This window comes from Protopterus annectens, chromosome 13.part0 (assembly GCF_019279795.1).
Source record: "Protopterus annectens isolate FY-2018-M chromosome 13.part0, PAN1.0, whole genome shotgun sequence".
Classification (NCBI taxonomy): Eukaryota; Metazoa; Chordata; order Ceratodontiformes; family Protopteridae; genus Protopterus; species Protopterus annectens.
Window position 1 is genome coordinate 790,518,293 of NC_056747.1, and position 13,987 is coordinate 790,532,279.

The window sequence follows — 13,987 nt, forward strand, 5'->3', positions numbered from 1 at the left end:
AGACACATTCCAGAACTCAATATTAAACATAGGAGGGAATCTGGAAATAAAAGATAATCTAGTGTTCTGATTTCTTACGTGACCCAGAACATATGTATCTGAGAAATAGGAAAGTAAATCTTTTCCCTCACAAGGAAACGATTCACTAAGCTGTAGAAACGCTAACAACTTCATCAACATTTAAAAATGATAAAGCAATGAGCGTTTTGACACTTACCTGAAAACTGACAGACCTTCCATACAACCTTGCTAGCCCTAAGCTTTGTAACTTTCTGCAGACAGCCTGACTAAAATGCAAAAAACAACCCTTTGAGTATACACCTAGGAAATTGTGTTTTACATTGCGAAGGGCTGCCATCTCAAAGTCAGATAAAATAAATTTAACCGACACATTCAGATTAGTCTTTGTCAACAAATCAGTGAGACAGTCCCAGATAAAGTTATAGCATTTATATGATTTCTTTGACATTAAGCAAAAAACTAATGGCACACACTATTTCTGCCAACTGTAAGAAGTCCATGAATGCTATATAGTTGTCTACACAACCAACCATTTGTTAAAAACACACCATCCATCAGTCAATAAAGTAGATTTACTTAAATCCCTAAGATTTTCAACAGTGGAAAATACTAAAACATGCATCTTGTTTGCAATATCACTCATTCTTTTCTGAACAAAGTAACCTCATTTTAGGGTACATTCACTTACAGTTTCCAAACTAGTGCAGACAGGAACATAATTTCTAACTGCAGAACGACGGACCCTGTTTACCTGCTGTAACATTGATCGCCTTGTTGGAAGGGCAGCTGTATACTCTGTAGATGCACAATCATCATCTACAACTACAGCAGGGGTATCTCTACATGTACGAGCAGTTTCCTTCAATTTATCACAGGCAATGTATTTCTCAATTTCACAAACATCAGAGGCATGGTGATGCCCTGTACATTTTAATAATAGTTCACCACAGATTTCTGTCTTAGTCACTGCAAGGCCTTTACAGCATTCCTTTAGTTTACCTTTACAACACCATTACTTCCGATCTTTCAACACCTTTTCTAGGATATATAAATAACCATCTATATTGAGCATATCTTTCCCTTTATGAGACTGGACACACTTGTAATAGTCTCCTACAACACCTGGTGAGAAACAGTTTCTGTTAGCCATAACGTAACGCTGTTCTAAAGCTCCATGTTAAGTGATTCGGTATTTATGCACTAGCTACGTAATTTATTATAATTAAGTATATTGCACTTGTATATTTAGTGGAACATCTACTTTCAGTTACAAACGTACCCTTTCACCTTAACTTTAATTAACGTAACTACACGGGTACAGGTTTCATTTTTATTTTCTATGTTTTAGGAACTTACGTCAGACATAACATGTTTTCATCTTGGCCAAACATAACCTTTTGAAACTCGTATTTTAGATTTGAGCTCTCGATTAAATAAACGTTCGCTTAAATTGTGTCGAGCATGTTGTACTAGACATTTTAAGCGTTTGTTTATTTAATATAGACCCCACTTGACAATATCCTTTCCCCTACTTAACGCAGCTTTCATCCACACCAGAGTACCAAACCTGCACTCCTCAAGTTCTGTATCTCTATTAACCTCCATCACAATGTTGGTAACCTAGCATCAGCATTACTCCTCGTTCTGTCCAAAGTCTTTGAATATTGTGTCCCATCCCAAACTTCTTAACAGACTCCTGTCCCTTGGTCTAGAAAGAATATCCCTCTCATGTCTTCCCACTTACTTATCTGACAGACAAAAAGCAATAAAATTAAACACGGACTCCTCCTTTTCCCTATATCTGTAGGTGCACCCCAAGGGTCCACCCTATGCCCACTCCTATTTCATATTTTCATTTATAATCTACACAAAGCCACCAAAAATTCTTCAATCATACAGTATGTAGATGATGCAACACTTGCATGTGTAGCTAAATCCTTTGAAAAACTACAACCTTGTAGAGGCACTGCTCAAAAATTTCCAAAACTTACTGATCCCGCCACAAAGAGAAAAAAAACTACTACTCTTCACTCCCAAACCATTCCAAGGCAACAAATCCAACTTCACTTTAACCTCTTCCAATAACACCACAAGTGAAACATGTTCACACATACAGAGCTACTAGGAGTGATGGACAAAAACATGAAATTTGCTTTCGATGTAAAAGCTGTCATTAAAAAAAAAAAATCAAAAACTCTGCATCCTCTATAGGATTAAGCCTTGTGTAAATGAAGATGCTAAAATATGCATATAGCCACAGAGGGCCCACTTTGTAATTTTCAAATTCCACAATCCTGACGCTCAGAACCTCGAGATTGTGGAATCTCGAAACCTGTCAATGGAGATCGCCGTACAGTGTGGAACAGGAACATTACCATTCTCTTCACTGCAGTGCGATATCGGAGTTGGTATATTTAAGTTGTAGGGGGTGTGGGGGGGGTGCAGGGGGGCTTGCCCCCTGCAAAACTGTGTTAGTTGATGTATTGTTTGTTTTTTTTTTTTTTGGTTAATTTCGAGATTCCACAATCCAGAGGTTCTGAGCATCAGTATTTAGAATGTCGGGATTGTGGAATTTCGAAATTACAAAGTGGACTCAGGCACAGCATAACTACTCCTAATCCTCCTCTAAAGAGCCCCATTCTTTTCAATCAAGCTACCCAATCAAAAATTTCACCAGTGCTATAACAAAATAGCTAAATTCACAGCTAACCTGCCACATAGGTGACATCACTGCTTAATCTTAAAACTCCTACTCTGGTTGGAACTCCCTTACTGCTTTATCTTATACAGAAATTAAGTATCACACATACTCTTAGTTACAGCTTTGAGAATTGCCCTGTACTGGCCAATATTCTTCTTCAGTATATTCCACGTGGACACCTAAGTTTGAATGAAAAAAATTAAGTGCAACCACATCCAACAATTCAGCAGGCAACTCATTTTTGTTACATCTCCAAAATGTGGAACATTCCATTCCCTCTAAAACTAGACATTACACTTAAATCCTTTAAAAAAAATCCAAAGCAACATCTAATGGATATTTGGTCTTGCTGTTGCTTCATCCTGCCTAGATTAATCTTTCTTCGCTCTCAATGCTACTTAGCTCTGGCGCTCAGGCTCCTCTCTCGATACTACTCAACTCATACCTACTCTAAATTTCTTGCACTTGGTCCTGCTCTTACTCTAACCTAGCTACAAAAACATACTTCTCTCCATCACGAATATCATGACTATACCTTTCCTACATAGTTAGCATCAAGTGTGAGCTAAATATGTAATACTAATCACTGCACCCTTGACCCTTCCGTACTATGCCTAATCAGCTACAATATGAGCTACCTATGCAATTAACCTACTACTACTTCACAGCTCCTGCTCATGTTAATCTCCTAGGAGTCAAGTTGAATCTACTATGCAAGGTGCATGTTGTTAAGCCTTGCTTAATTTCTTCATTGCTCGTTGATATTGTATATTCTATTATTCATAGGTTCATAGTTTAGTACTAAGCTAACTGCCCTTGTGAGCCATTTTAAGCCTAGTCAATTATCCCTTGTGAGACTCGAACCCTGAACTTTGTGTTTGTAAGGCAAACACCTTAACCATTAGGCCACCCTCCCAACCCCAAACTTATTACTTAACCCCTAAACATTATTGAACTTAATGTTGGACCTTTTCTTCCCAGCCCTCCTCTGAAAAGTGGCACTGCCCGGTCAGACCATCCTGGCCAACAAATGTAAATAAGTAAATAAATTAAAGGTCAAAGAAATTAATTTTAGCAGTGCTTTTAAAACAAAAAAAACTTTAAACCAATGGAAAGGGCTATGAAGTAAAAATACCATCCCGATACAGCTGCTTTTAGCCCTGCCAGTAACAAAAACATTTTATACATTTTGCAATACACTTATTTCCTTATATACCATTGTATCACTTTAATAAATGTAAACAAAGAGACTATCTGCTAACAGGAAAACACAAGTTTCTTCTTAAGCTACAATTGTCAACTCTTGGCAATAACTAACCTGGAGTACTCTGAATGTTCTTCTCATATGTTTCAAAAGAGGAAAACAGAAATAAACAGAAGACAGGATGGAGACAAGTTTTCCCCACTGATCAAAGTTCAGGTCTCATTTAGTCTAGTCCAACTGGTACATTCATAAAAAGTAGCCAGTAGTCAAGCAGTGTCCCTCACCTGTAAAATTGAACCTCCAGATATAAATGCCGGTTTTTCCGAAGGCACAAGTTTGCTGGATGAAATGAGCGGAGGTGGAGAAGGAATGTTAAGAGGTCTCTGATGTCTAGTGAATGGCATCCGAACTCCATCTACAATGCTTGATTGTATCTGATTAGGAGCAGGTTGAAGTACTAATTACAATGAAAAAAAAACTGTGGTTATTAAAAAAAACAATATTTTAAACATTAACCTCATCTCTCTCTCTCTAGTGAAGACATACAGCTTCCACCCAGTCTTTATATGCAATTGCAACATGCTACTAATACACTGGCACCAGTCATCCAGCTCTTACAAATACATCATAAGAAATGTTTATTGTTTTTCTCTATATTTGTTAAACAGAAGTAACACTTTAGAAGCAGAAATAAAAGATGTGTACTCACCAAAACAGCTAATTTATAAGACAGTTCTTCTCATTAGGTAGGTACGCTACTGTGATCTACTCTACTGCAATAGCCATTTTATTTGCTTCAGTGCCCACCATTCAGGAGCATCTATGCTTCTTACTGCTGTATGCTGTCATGTACCATTGAAAGATAGGGTGCCTCACCTATGCATCAACCAGATTGCCAACTAGAATGGAAGTAAGTGTATACAATGTAATCCATGCAAAATATATGAATGACATACATACAAGGACTCCTAAAACAGCTTTTAGGTGGTAGGGCTGTTAACGTAAACGTGGGAAGGAAGGCAGGATAGTAACCACAATTACAAGTGTGTGTGTGTGTTACCCAAATGACCTGAAATTGGAGAGGAGACTCAGGGTGACGGGAGTGGATTACAGCAAGTCTAAAAACAAGCTTTCAGCTCTGGATTTTACAAAAACAATTTAACAAAACATGACCAGTGCTTAGTGAATTTTAGATGGAAATATTTAAATGCTGAGTGTGTGCAAGGATCAACTTGTAAACTGCAAGACCATCAAAAAGAATGAAGCAGCACAGTGGCTAGGTATATTTTCCAAATCCAGTAAGCAATGCTGATGTGCACTGGCAGATGTTAAGAGGAGAAAAAAAATCTAAGCCAACAGCAAGAGAGTAAATCCCAAGTCCTCCACTGCAGAAGACCCTTAACATTAGCTATAAAATTATGCAAAATGCTACACATACCAGGAACCCAAGTTAGTCACTTGCTACAGTAAATAAACAGAATAATACCATACATGTTCTTAATTTATCAGTTGATATAAAGAAGTTAGTCTTGGGGGGGCTATGACAGGAGACATGCATCCTAAGCCATTACATGTTGTGACAGTAGAGGGTCAGTGCAGTCCAGGCCCCTAAAGCAAGCAACATTTTACAAATCTAGACAAAACAATGAAGACTAGGCACCTACAATGTGTATGGGGGTGCAGTTAAATAAATTACTGTGACTAATAATTTTTATTTTATTACAACTCGATATTCTTGGTGCACAGAATCAATAAATACGGCTTTAATTGTTGGTACAGGGCAGTCTCTGCTGTGGATGAAGGTAATTTTTCACTGCTGTCATTTGTTTAGGTTAAGCATTTAAAATTCTGGCTTTGAAAACGTTGTGTGCATTTGTGTGAAATCAAATGGAACACTTTACTATGGATATTTTCCAATCAAAATCACACATCTGAGGTGCGCACATTATGGGGCTGCTATCTGTTATGAAAATGACTGTGTGTGGAAAAAGGGGTTGCGCAGGGCATCTCAAAAGTAGCAAGTGGGTCATAATATTTTCCACTTTCCATCACAGTCAAACATCAGCACTGTACACAAGTGTATGTGGCAGCCTGAGCAGGAAGAACGTGACAGCAACAGATAGCTGCAGTAATGGCAAACTGAGCAGTGTTGCCATCTTACAGCACTTGGTTCTCTGGTTTTGTTTTTGACTGTGATTACTCTGCGTAATTTGTTCTCCATTGTCTTTCTGTGGGTTTTATCAGGTGCTCTGGTTTATTCTTAGACCATCAGCTGTTTAAGATACGCCTACAACAATTTGTCATTTTACTTTCATCACAATAAAGTACATTTTGTACCTACCATAAATGTAGATGTTCGAGTGTATACACTGCTGAAGTCATTACACTTGGGTTATCCTGCCGTCAGGCGGTCCCTCAGTCGGCCTGAGTTCCAAAGTCTTAGTCCGGCATCGGTTGCTGTCACCTCTTCCCTGACGTCAGTGCGACAGGGGTATACAAGATGCAGCCGACGCCATTTTATTCAGTTTTTCTTGCCCCAGATGCCAGGTGCCCCCAAAAAGGTAGGCAATGCAAATTGCTAATAAAACATACATATGAAAAGCAATTCTAAAAATTTCAGTTACCAGCAAATACTCCCTATAGGTAAGTAAAGGGTAGAAGAGTTAGGTATGTACCAGCAAGTAAGAGGGGAATGAGGGAGGGTAACCTGGACTGCAGCAGTGTATACACTCGAACATCTACATTTATGGTAGGTACAAAACTGTATTATGTTCATCATGTTACACTGCTGCAGTCATTACACTTGGGTAGAATCCCAAAGCTGAGGTAGGGTGGCTGGTTCTACAAGGCATTAGGGGTGGCTATAAGGCCCTGGAGCACAGCAGTGGCAGATGGTAATGCTTGGTAAAGGTATGCACAGAACTCCATGTTGCTGCTTCCAAAATGTCCTTGGTAGGTACTCCTCTGGGGTAGGCAGTTGAAGTGGCTGTTGCCCTGGTAGAATGAGACCTAATGCTGTTAGGTACAGTTTTCCCATGGTGTGTATAACAGAAACGCATACAGTGTCCTATCCATTTTGAAATGGCTTGTTTTGAAATGGCTTTTCCCTGTGCTCCTGCAGCATATGCTACAAACAATTGCTCAGTTTTCCTGAAAGCTTTGGTTTTGTCCAAGTAGAAGCGTAACTGCCTGTGTATGTCCAAAGAATGCAGAAGTCTCTCCCCTTTATTCTGTAGGTTTGGATAAAAAGTTGGCAAGTGAATAGTTTGGTTTAGAGCCGCACTTGATACCACCTTTGGTATAAAAGTAGGGTTTGTTCTTAAAGACACCCTGTCTTGGTGAAAAATTATGAAAGGTTCCACTGCCATTAGTGCCTGTAATTTTGAAACTCTTCATGCTGAGGTTATTGCCAGGAGCAGTGCAGTTTTCCAAGAGACATATTTTAAATCTGCTGAGTTAGCTGGCTCAAAAGGAGGTAAAGTTAATTTTTCCAACATGAAGTTGAGGTCCCAAGTTGGAGTTGGTGCTCTATGGGGTGGTCTTATGTTTTTAGCCCCTCTGAGGTACTGTTTTAGAAGAGGATTAGAAAAAAATAGGTGGGTCCATGTTGTAATGAGCAGAGATGGCAGAGGCGTGGATCTTAATGGATGAAAAGGAGAGGCCTTTGTCCAGCATCTCAGTTAAATATTGTAGTATCTGAGGAATATTTGGGACAAGAGGGTCAAGGCTGTGAGCCTGGTTCCAGGCACAGAATCTCTTCCATTTATCCAAATAGGCTTTCCTGGTGCAAGGCCTTCTGGCCTCCAAAATGACATCCATAACAGCTTTGGAGAGAGGCATTGCTTGCTTGACTAAGTAATCTGCCATGCAGCCAGGTTTAAAGTCTTTAGCTGGCTGTGAAGTATCTGATTGTTGTGCTGAGTCAGATGATGTGGGATTTGAGGCAAAATCCAGGGTTGACCTTGTGCTAAGTTCTTTAAGATTGGGTACCAGTGCTGGCGTGGCCAGTCGGGGGCAATCAGGATCATCTTTGGCTTTTCTTGCCTGGCTTTTATGAGTACCTTTGGAAGGAGAGGTAGTGGTCGGAAAGCATATACTTGTAGGTTTTTCCAGCTGAATGAGAGGGCATCCACTTTTCCATGCTTGTGGCTGGTAAGTCCTTGTGCAGAATTTCTGTAGGTGGCAGTTCATTGGGGATGCAAACAGATCTATGTCCAGGCTCCACCATTTTTGTGTTATCATTCTGAGTATTTGTGGATGTAATTTCCACTCGTGCGGATCCATGATGTTTCTGCTTAAGTCATCTGCCAGTGTGTTTTTCTCTCCTGGCAGGAATTGTGCTTGCAGATGAACTTGATAGGTTATAGCTGTGTTCCACAAGGACATGGCTTGTCTGCAGAGGGGATAAGAATGAGTGCCCCCTTGCTTGTTTATGTACCACAACTGTGGTGTTGTCTGTCTTTAGTAGTAGTTGTCCTGGATGCAGAAGGTCCTTGAAAGCTATAAGGGCATTTTATACAGCTATCATCTCTTTTTGATTGATGTGAAGATGCCTTTGTTCTGCGGGTCACTTGCCCTGAATACATTTTCCTGCCATGTGTGCTCCCCAGGCATAATCTGATGCATCTGTTGTCAGTGTTTGCCTGGCTCTGGGTTGAGTGAAAGGCTGTCCCTTGTTGAGGTGACATGCTTGAGCCCACCATCGAAACTCCTGTTGAAGGAAAGGAATTAGTGGTATTACTGTTTCCAAACTTTGACAGTGTTGAGACCAGACACTCTTTAGGTACCATTGTAGTTTCCTCATATGCAGTCTGGCATATGGAATTAGTAGTATGTAAGATGCCATGTAACCCAAGGCCTGCAGAATTTTTCTTGCAGGGAATTGGGTCTTTGTTGTCATCAATTGAAAATATTGAGTCAGTTGTCCTTGTTTGTCTGGCGTGAGATAAGCCATCTGGGCCGTTGTATTCAAGCTGGCACCAAGGAATATTATCTCTTGTGAGGGCACTAGTTTTGACTTCTTTTCATTTACTGTGTACCCTAGGCAACTTAATAACTTTTTTACAAACGCCAGATGCTTTAGAAGAATGTCCTTGCTCTCTGCTTGAATCAGGCAGTCGTCCAGGTACGGATAAATTTGAATTCCTTTCTGATTGCAAAATGCAATTACTGCTGCCAGGCACTTTGTGAAGACCCTGGGCACAGTAGATACGCCAAAGGGCAGTGCAGAGAATTGGTAGTGCATTGAACCAGCTATGAATCTGAGGTATCTTCTGCAGTTTTGTCTGATAGGGACATGAAGGTATGCCTCCTTGAGGTCCAAAGTTACGAGCCAAGCTTTCTTGCCCAGCATGGGAAGAAGCTGCTGTAGTGTCAACATTTTGAATTTTGGAACATTCAGGTAAGTGTTTAGAGAAGAAAGATCCAAAATGGGCCTCCAGGCTTTGTCCTTTCTGGGAACCAGAAAGAGTCTTGAGTACAATCCTTGTCCTTGTTCCTGTGTTGGTACCTTTTGAATAGCTCTCATGTCCACGAGTGCTGTAATGTCTTTGAGCCTCTGCCCATTGATTTGGTGGCAGATTTGGCATTCCTTTTAGCCTTGGCAGTGTGTGAAAGTGGAACCTGTAACCTTGAGATACAATGTTGAGAACCCATTTATCTTTGGTGATCATATGCCAATTGTGACAGAAAAGTGTCAGTTTTCCTCCCAATGGGGCTGCCAAGAGAGAACTGTTTGGCAGCTGTAGAAGGAAGTCATTTGGGCTGTTTTTGTAAGGTTGAGGCCTGTCTTCCCCTTCTTTCTGGTTTGATGCACCCCACTGTCGAGGCCTGTAAGGACCTTGTGACTGACCTCTACCTCTTGGATGTCTGTATCTGCCCCTTTGAGGTCTGTCTGTAACTGGAAAGGACCAATTCTTTGTTGACCAAAAATCGGGGAGGCTAAACCTGTAAGAAATCCTTCACGGTTTGCATACAGTTTGCCTTATCCTCCATTTTCTTTAATACCTCTTCTGCCTTAACTCCAAATAAAACAACCTGCTGCAAAGGTGCATCCAATACTTTTGCTTTAACATGATCTGGTAATGTCTGTTCTTTTAACCAAGCATGTCTTCTAATGACAGAACCTGTAACTGCTGCTCTACAGGAGGCCTCTAATGAATCAAAACCACATTGCAAAGTATGTTTTCCCACTTGTTCAGCTGCATGCAATAAATCCTGCATTTCTTTATAATTAGGAGGATCTGAGTTTGGAAGCATTTTTTGTTTCAACTGAGACATCAAATATTGCTGATATTTTAGCATGTGAAACTGGCAATTTAAAGCCCTCATTGCTAAAGTTGCAGATGTATATACTTTCTTCCCCCATCTGTCTAATGCTCTGGAATCTCTGTCAGAGGGGACTGGGTTCTTTGCTGGGGTGGCCTTTACCCCTTTGGGACCCTGAGAAATACTTTCAGGGTCAGCAGCAGGGCTTTTATAAAGAAATTTGTGAAAGTCAGGGACTCTGTAGTATCTGTCTGGCTTAACTGGAGCAGAAGGTAAAGAATCAGGATTTAAACTGGATTCAGTATACACATCATCCACAATATTGAACACTGGTGGAATAGCAAGGAGTCTGTGTTGAGGTAATAAAAGGAAATCTCTGAGCCTTTTCTTGGACTCTGAATAATCCTGGCCCTCCCAATGGAAATGCTCCCTCATGGTATTCAAAGTTTCCCCAAAGGAGTAGTCCCCTGGTGGAGAGACTGAAGGAATGGATTCCTCAGCATCAGAATCCTCATAGGGGGGTAGAGAGTATCCTAGGTCTGAGGATGAATCTGAAGAGATGGATACCTGGTCGGATGAGTCATAGTCTGCATCCTGTCTAGGCTTTTTATCAGGAGGGGGATGGGACCCCCTGATCATTGAGATTAAGTCTTCGACCATTTTGAGCATTTGTTTCTTAGGCATGGAGGCCTGCCCTGGTGAATGTTGAATTTGTTTCTTTGTTTTTAAAGGAGTTTTAGACTTAGCAGAAGATTTAATGGTTAACTGAGTAGGTCTGAATACACCCTCTGAAGCTACGGGTAGCTCAGCTACTCCGGATCCATCTGAAGGGTTAGTGTCAGTAGGCTGTAAATCTGGTGCGTCTGAAGGCCCAGCCATCTCCACGTGGGAGGCGGAGGCGGCCTGAGGTTCTAAAGTAACTGTCGTCAGGGGCTGCGAAGGGGCCTCGCTGAAAACCGGAGAACTGGCGAGTGACCTAGAAGAGGCTTCATTGTCAGTTTTGGGCCTCGGATGCCTGTCCTTGTCTTTGCGCTTTTCGTGTATTCCGGTCGTCGGTAGTTCCGACGCCATGGTAGAATTGAATTTTCTGCCAAAATAATGTCGGGCAAAATCAAACTGACATTTAATAGTGCGCTTGTTAAACCTGGCACAAAACAGACAACCTGTGATGTCATGGTCTGGGCCTAGGCATGGGATACAATAAGAATGGAAATCCTTATGAGGTACTTGCTTCCGACAAGAAATACAGTTAACTTTTACTGACATCGGTCTGAGGCAAGAAAAAGTTTCCCCAACGGGGTACTTAGCTTTGTAGAAGACTTCGGTTCTGGATTCGGAATGAAAATCTCAGGAGTCAGCCGACTGGCACTTGCAAACTGCTTTTGCTTCGGGCACCGCACGGCAAGAAAGACTGAAGAAAAATGGCGTTGGCTGCATCTTATATACCCCTGTCGCACTGATGTCAAGGAGGAGGCGACAGCAACCGACACCAGACCAAGACTTTGGAACTCAGGCCGACTGAGGGACCGCCTGATGGCAGGATAACCCAAGTGTAATGACTGCAGCAGTGTAACACGATGAACATCACACCAGAGTGGCATACAAAAGGCAACTTTTCTATTTTGGAGGGGTAGAAAAGCACATACTATTTTCAGAAATGATTTGGACATCTTTGCAGGTTGTCTTCAAAGTTTAATGGGGAAAGTACAGTTGCATACACTTACCGTAATTGCAGATGTTTGAGTGTATTCACTGCAGCAGTCCTGACTGTGAGGATTTCCTGCCGTGAAAGCCCATGGCCCACCTGACTACCGGAGAAAATGGTTTTTGCCTCCTAGGCTGGCAGACACCCTTAGCAATGTCAGTATGCTCAGGTATAAAGACACCTAGCCTGTGTCATCACTTCAGTATTTTCTCGACCCGCTTAGGAGGGGCCCCCAAGTGCAACCTAGAAGAATCAAGGTAGAGTGGACTCAAGGAGGTCCCAAGTGTAACTAAGGTGGTTCACAGGTTTGTACTAGGCTATCGGTCCTAGGGCCTATACAAGCCTAGCCATAACAATTTCCTGGCTATTTCTTCCCACAGTATTTACTTCTCTGGACCCCTGTCTAGCAGGGCAACTGACGTGATTCCTGGGGTGAATTTCCTATCTCCCATCCAATCGTCAAGGTTCCTTTTGAAGAGGGCCAAAGAGGCGCTCTGCTTGACATGTATGGGCAGTCTATTCCAGAGTCTGGGAAGTCTCTGGGTCAGGAATCTATCCCTCCAGCATGTTTTGTTCATTGTGATGACAAGGTTTAGAACCCTGGAGCACGTCTCTCTGAGGGATTGGGATTTCTTTAAGTGTAGCATGTCCAACAGCTCTGGGTTTGACATGGCCTTGTATGTTAAGCAGAGATCACCTCTGAGAAGATATGAGACAGAGTATAGGTGGAGTTTTTTTTAGATGGCCAGCATAGGGCATCTGCTTTAGGCCTGTGTTACTTTTAGTGAGGTATTTCTGTGACCTTTCCAGTTGTTGCAGATGTCTTGAGAGGTACATATCAAACGGGGCGTTGTATTCTATAATGGGTCTAATGAGGGAGGAGTACAGTGGGACAATGACCTCCTTTTTTCTGGATGAAAAGTCCGTAGTGTTGGGCCAAGGAACAGTGGACCCAAACCAGGGTTGGGAGCTGTAGGATTCTTTGCTGATCTTAGTAGCCTACCTAGTAGACTGAGAGGGTAAGGAGGGAGGGAAAGAAGACTGCAAAAGTGAGTACACTCGAACATCTACATTTATGGTAAGTGTACATAACTATACTATGCTCTTCATATTTCACTGTTCCAGTCCTGACTGTTGGGAAAATTCCCAAAGCTTTAGAGAGGGCGAAGGAGATTAAGGAGAGTAGAGGATTCCCTGCAGGACTGCCAATGCAAAACCTGCTCTAGATTTGGAAAAGCCTGCCAGGTGGTAGTGCCTAGTGAAAGTATGCACAAAAGACTAGGTGCTGCCTCCAAAATGTCTTTGGTGGGAACCACTTTGAGGAAAGCTGTATAAATAGCTGTGGCCCTGGAGGAGTGTAACCTAATCAAATTAGGGGGCTTTTTGCTATGACAGCTGTAACAGAAAGAGATGCGTGGGAAAGCCATTGGAAATGGTTTGCTCAGAAGATGGTTTTCCTTCTGAGCCCGTGGCAAAGGTAATGAACTGGTTTGCTTTCCTCAAATATCTAGTCCTGTCTAAGTAGAAGCATAATATTCTATGTACATCCAAAGAGTGAAGTAATCCTTCTCCTTTGTTTTGAGGGTTGGGAAAGAAGATAGGTAGATGAATGGCCTGATTCAGGGACGCATTAGTCAACACTTTAGGCATGAAGGAAGGATTGGTTAGGACTAAGACCCTCTCTTTATGGAAGATAATGAAAGGCTCCATTGCCATTAGGGCCTGCACGTCTGAGACCCTCCTGGCCAAAGTGACCACCAGTAATAGGGCTGTTTTCCAGGTAAGAAACTTTAAGGTGGTAGAGGCTACAGGACTGAAAGTAGGCAAAGTTAATTTTTCCAGGACAAAGTTGAGGTCCCAAGGAGGGGTGGGTTTTCTCCTGGGGAGGCTTAATGTGAATAACTCCCTTAAGAAATTGTTCCACTAAAGGGTGAGAATATATTGAAGGATGACTAGGGATGTGGACAGATGGATGATGCATGTATCTTGATGGAAAAATAAGAGGCCTTTCTCCACTAGGTCGGCCAGGTACTCCAAAATCTTAGAAAAGTTAACAGAATTTAGTTGAAGCTCTTGTTTCTGGCACCAA

The 13,987-nt window shown here is 41.7% G+C and overlaps 1 protein-coding gene across 1 annotated transcript in view; it reads right to left on the minus strand.

Annotated features, from left to right (window-relative positions):
* Window positions 1–13,987, minus strand: part of NCOR1 (nuclear receptor corepressor 1) — a 4,682,182-nt gene that overhangs the window by 1,324,634 nt on the left and 3,343,561 nt on the right. The window contains exon 23 of the mRNA XM_044054890.1: window positions 4,211–4,383. Coding sequence (XP_043910825.1) covers window positions 4,211–4,383 — 173 coding nt within the window. The remainder of the gene's footprint in view (window positions 1–4,210; window positions 4,384–13,987) is intronic.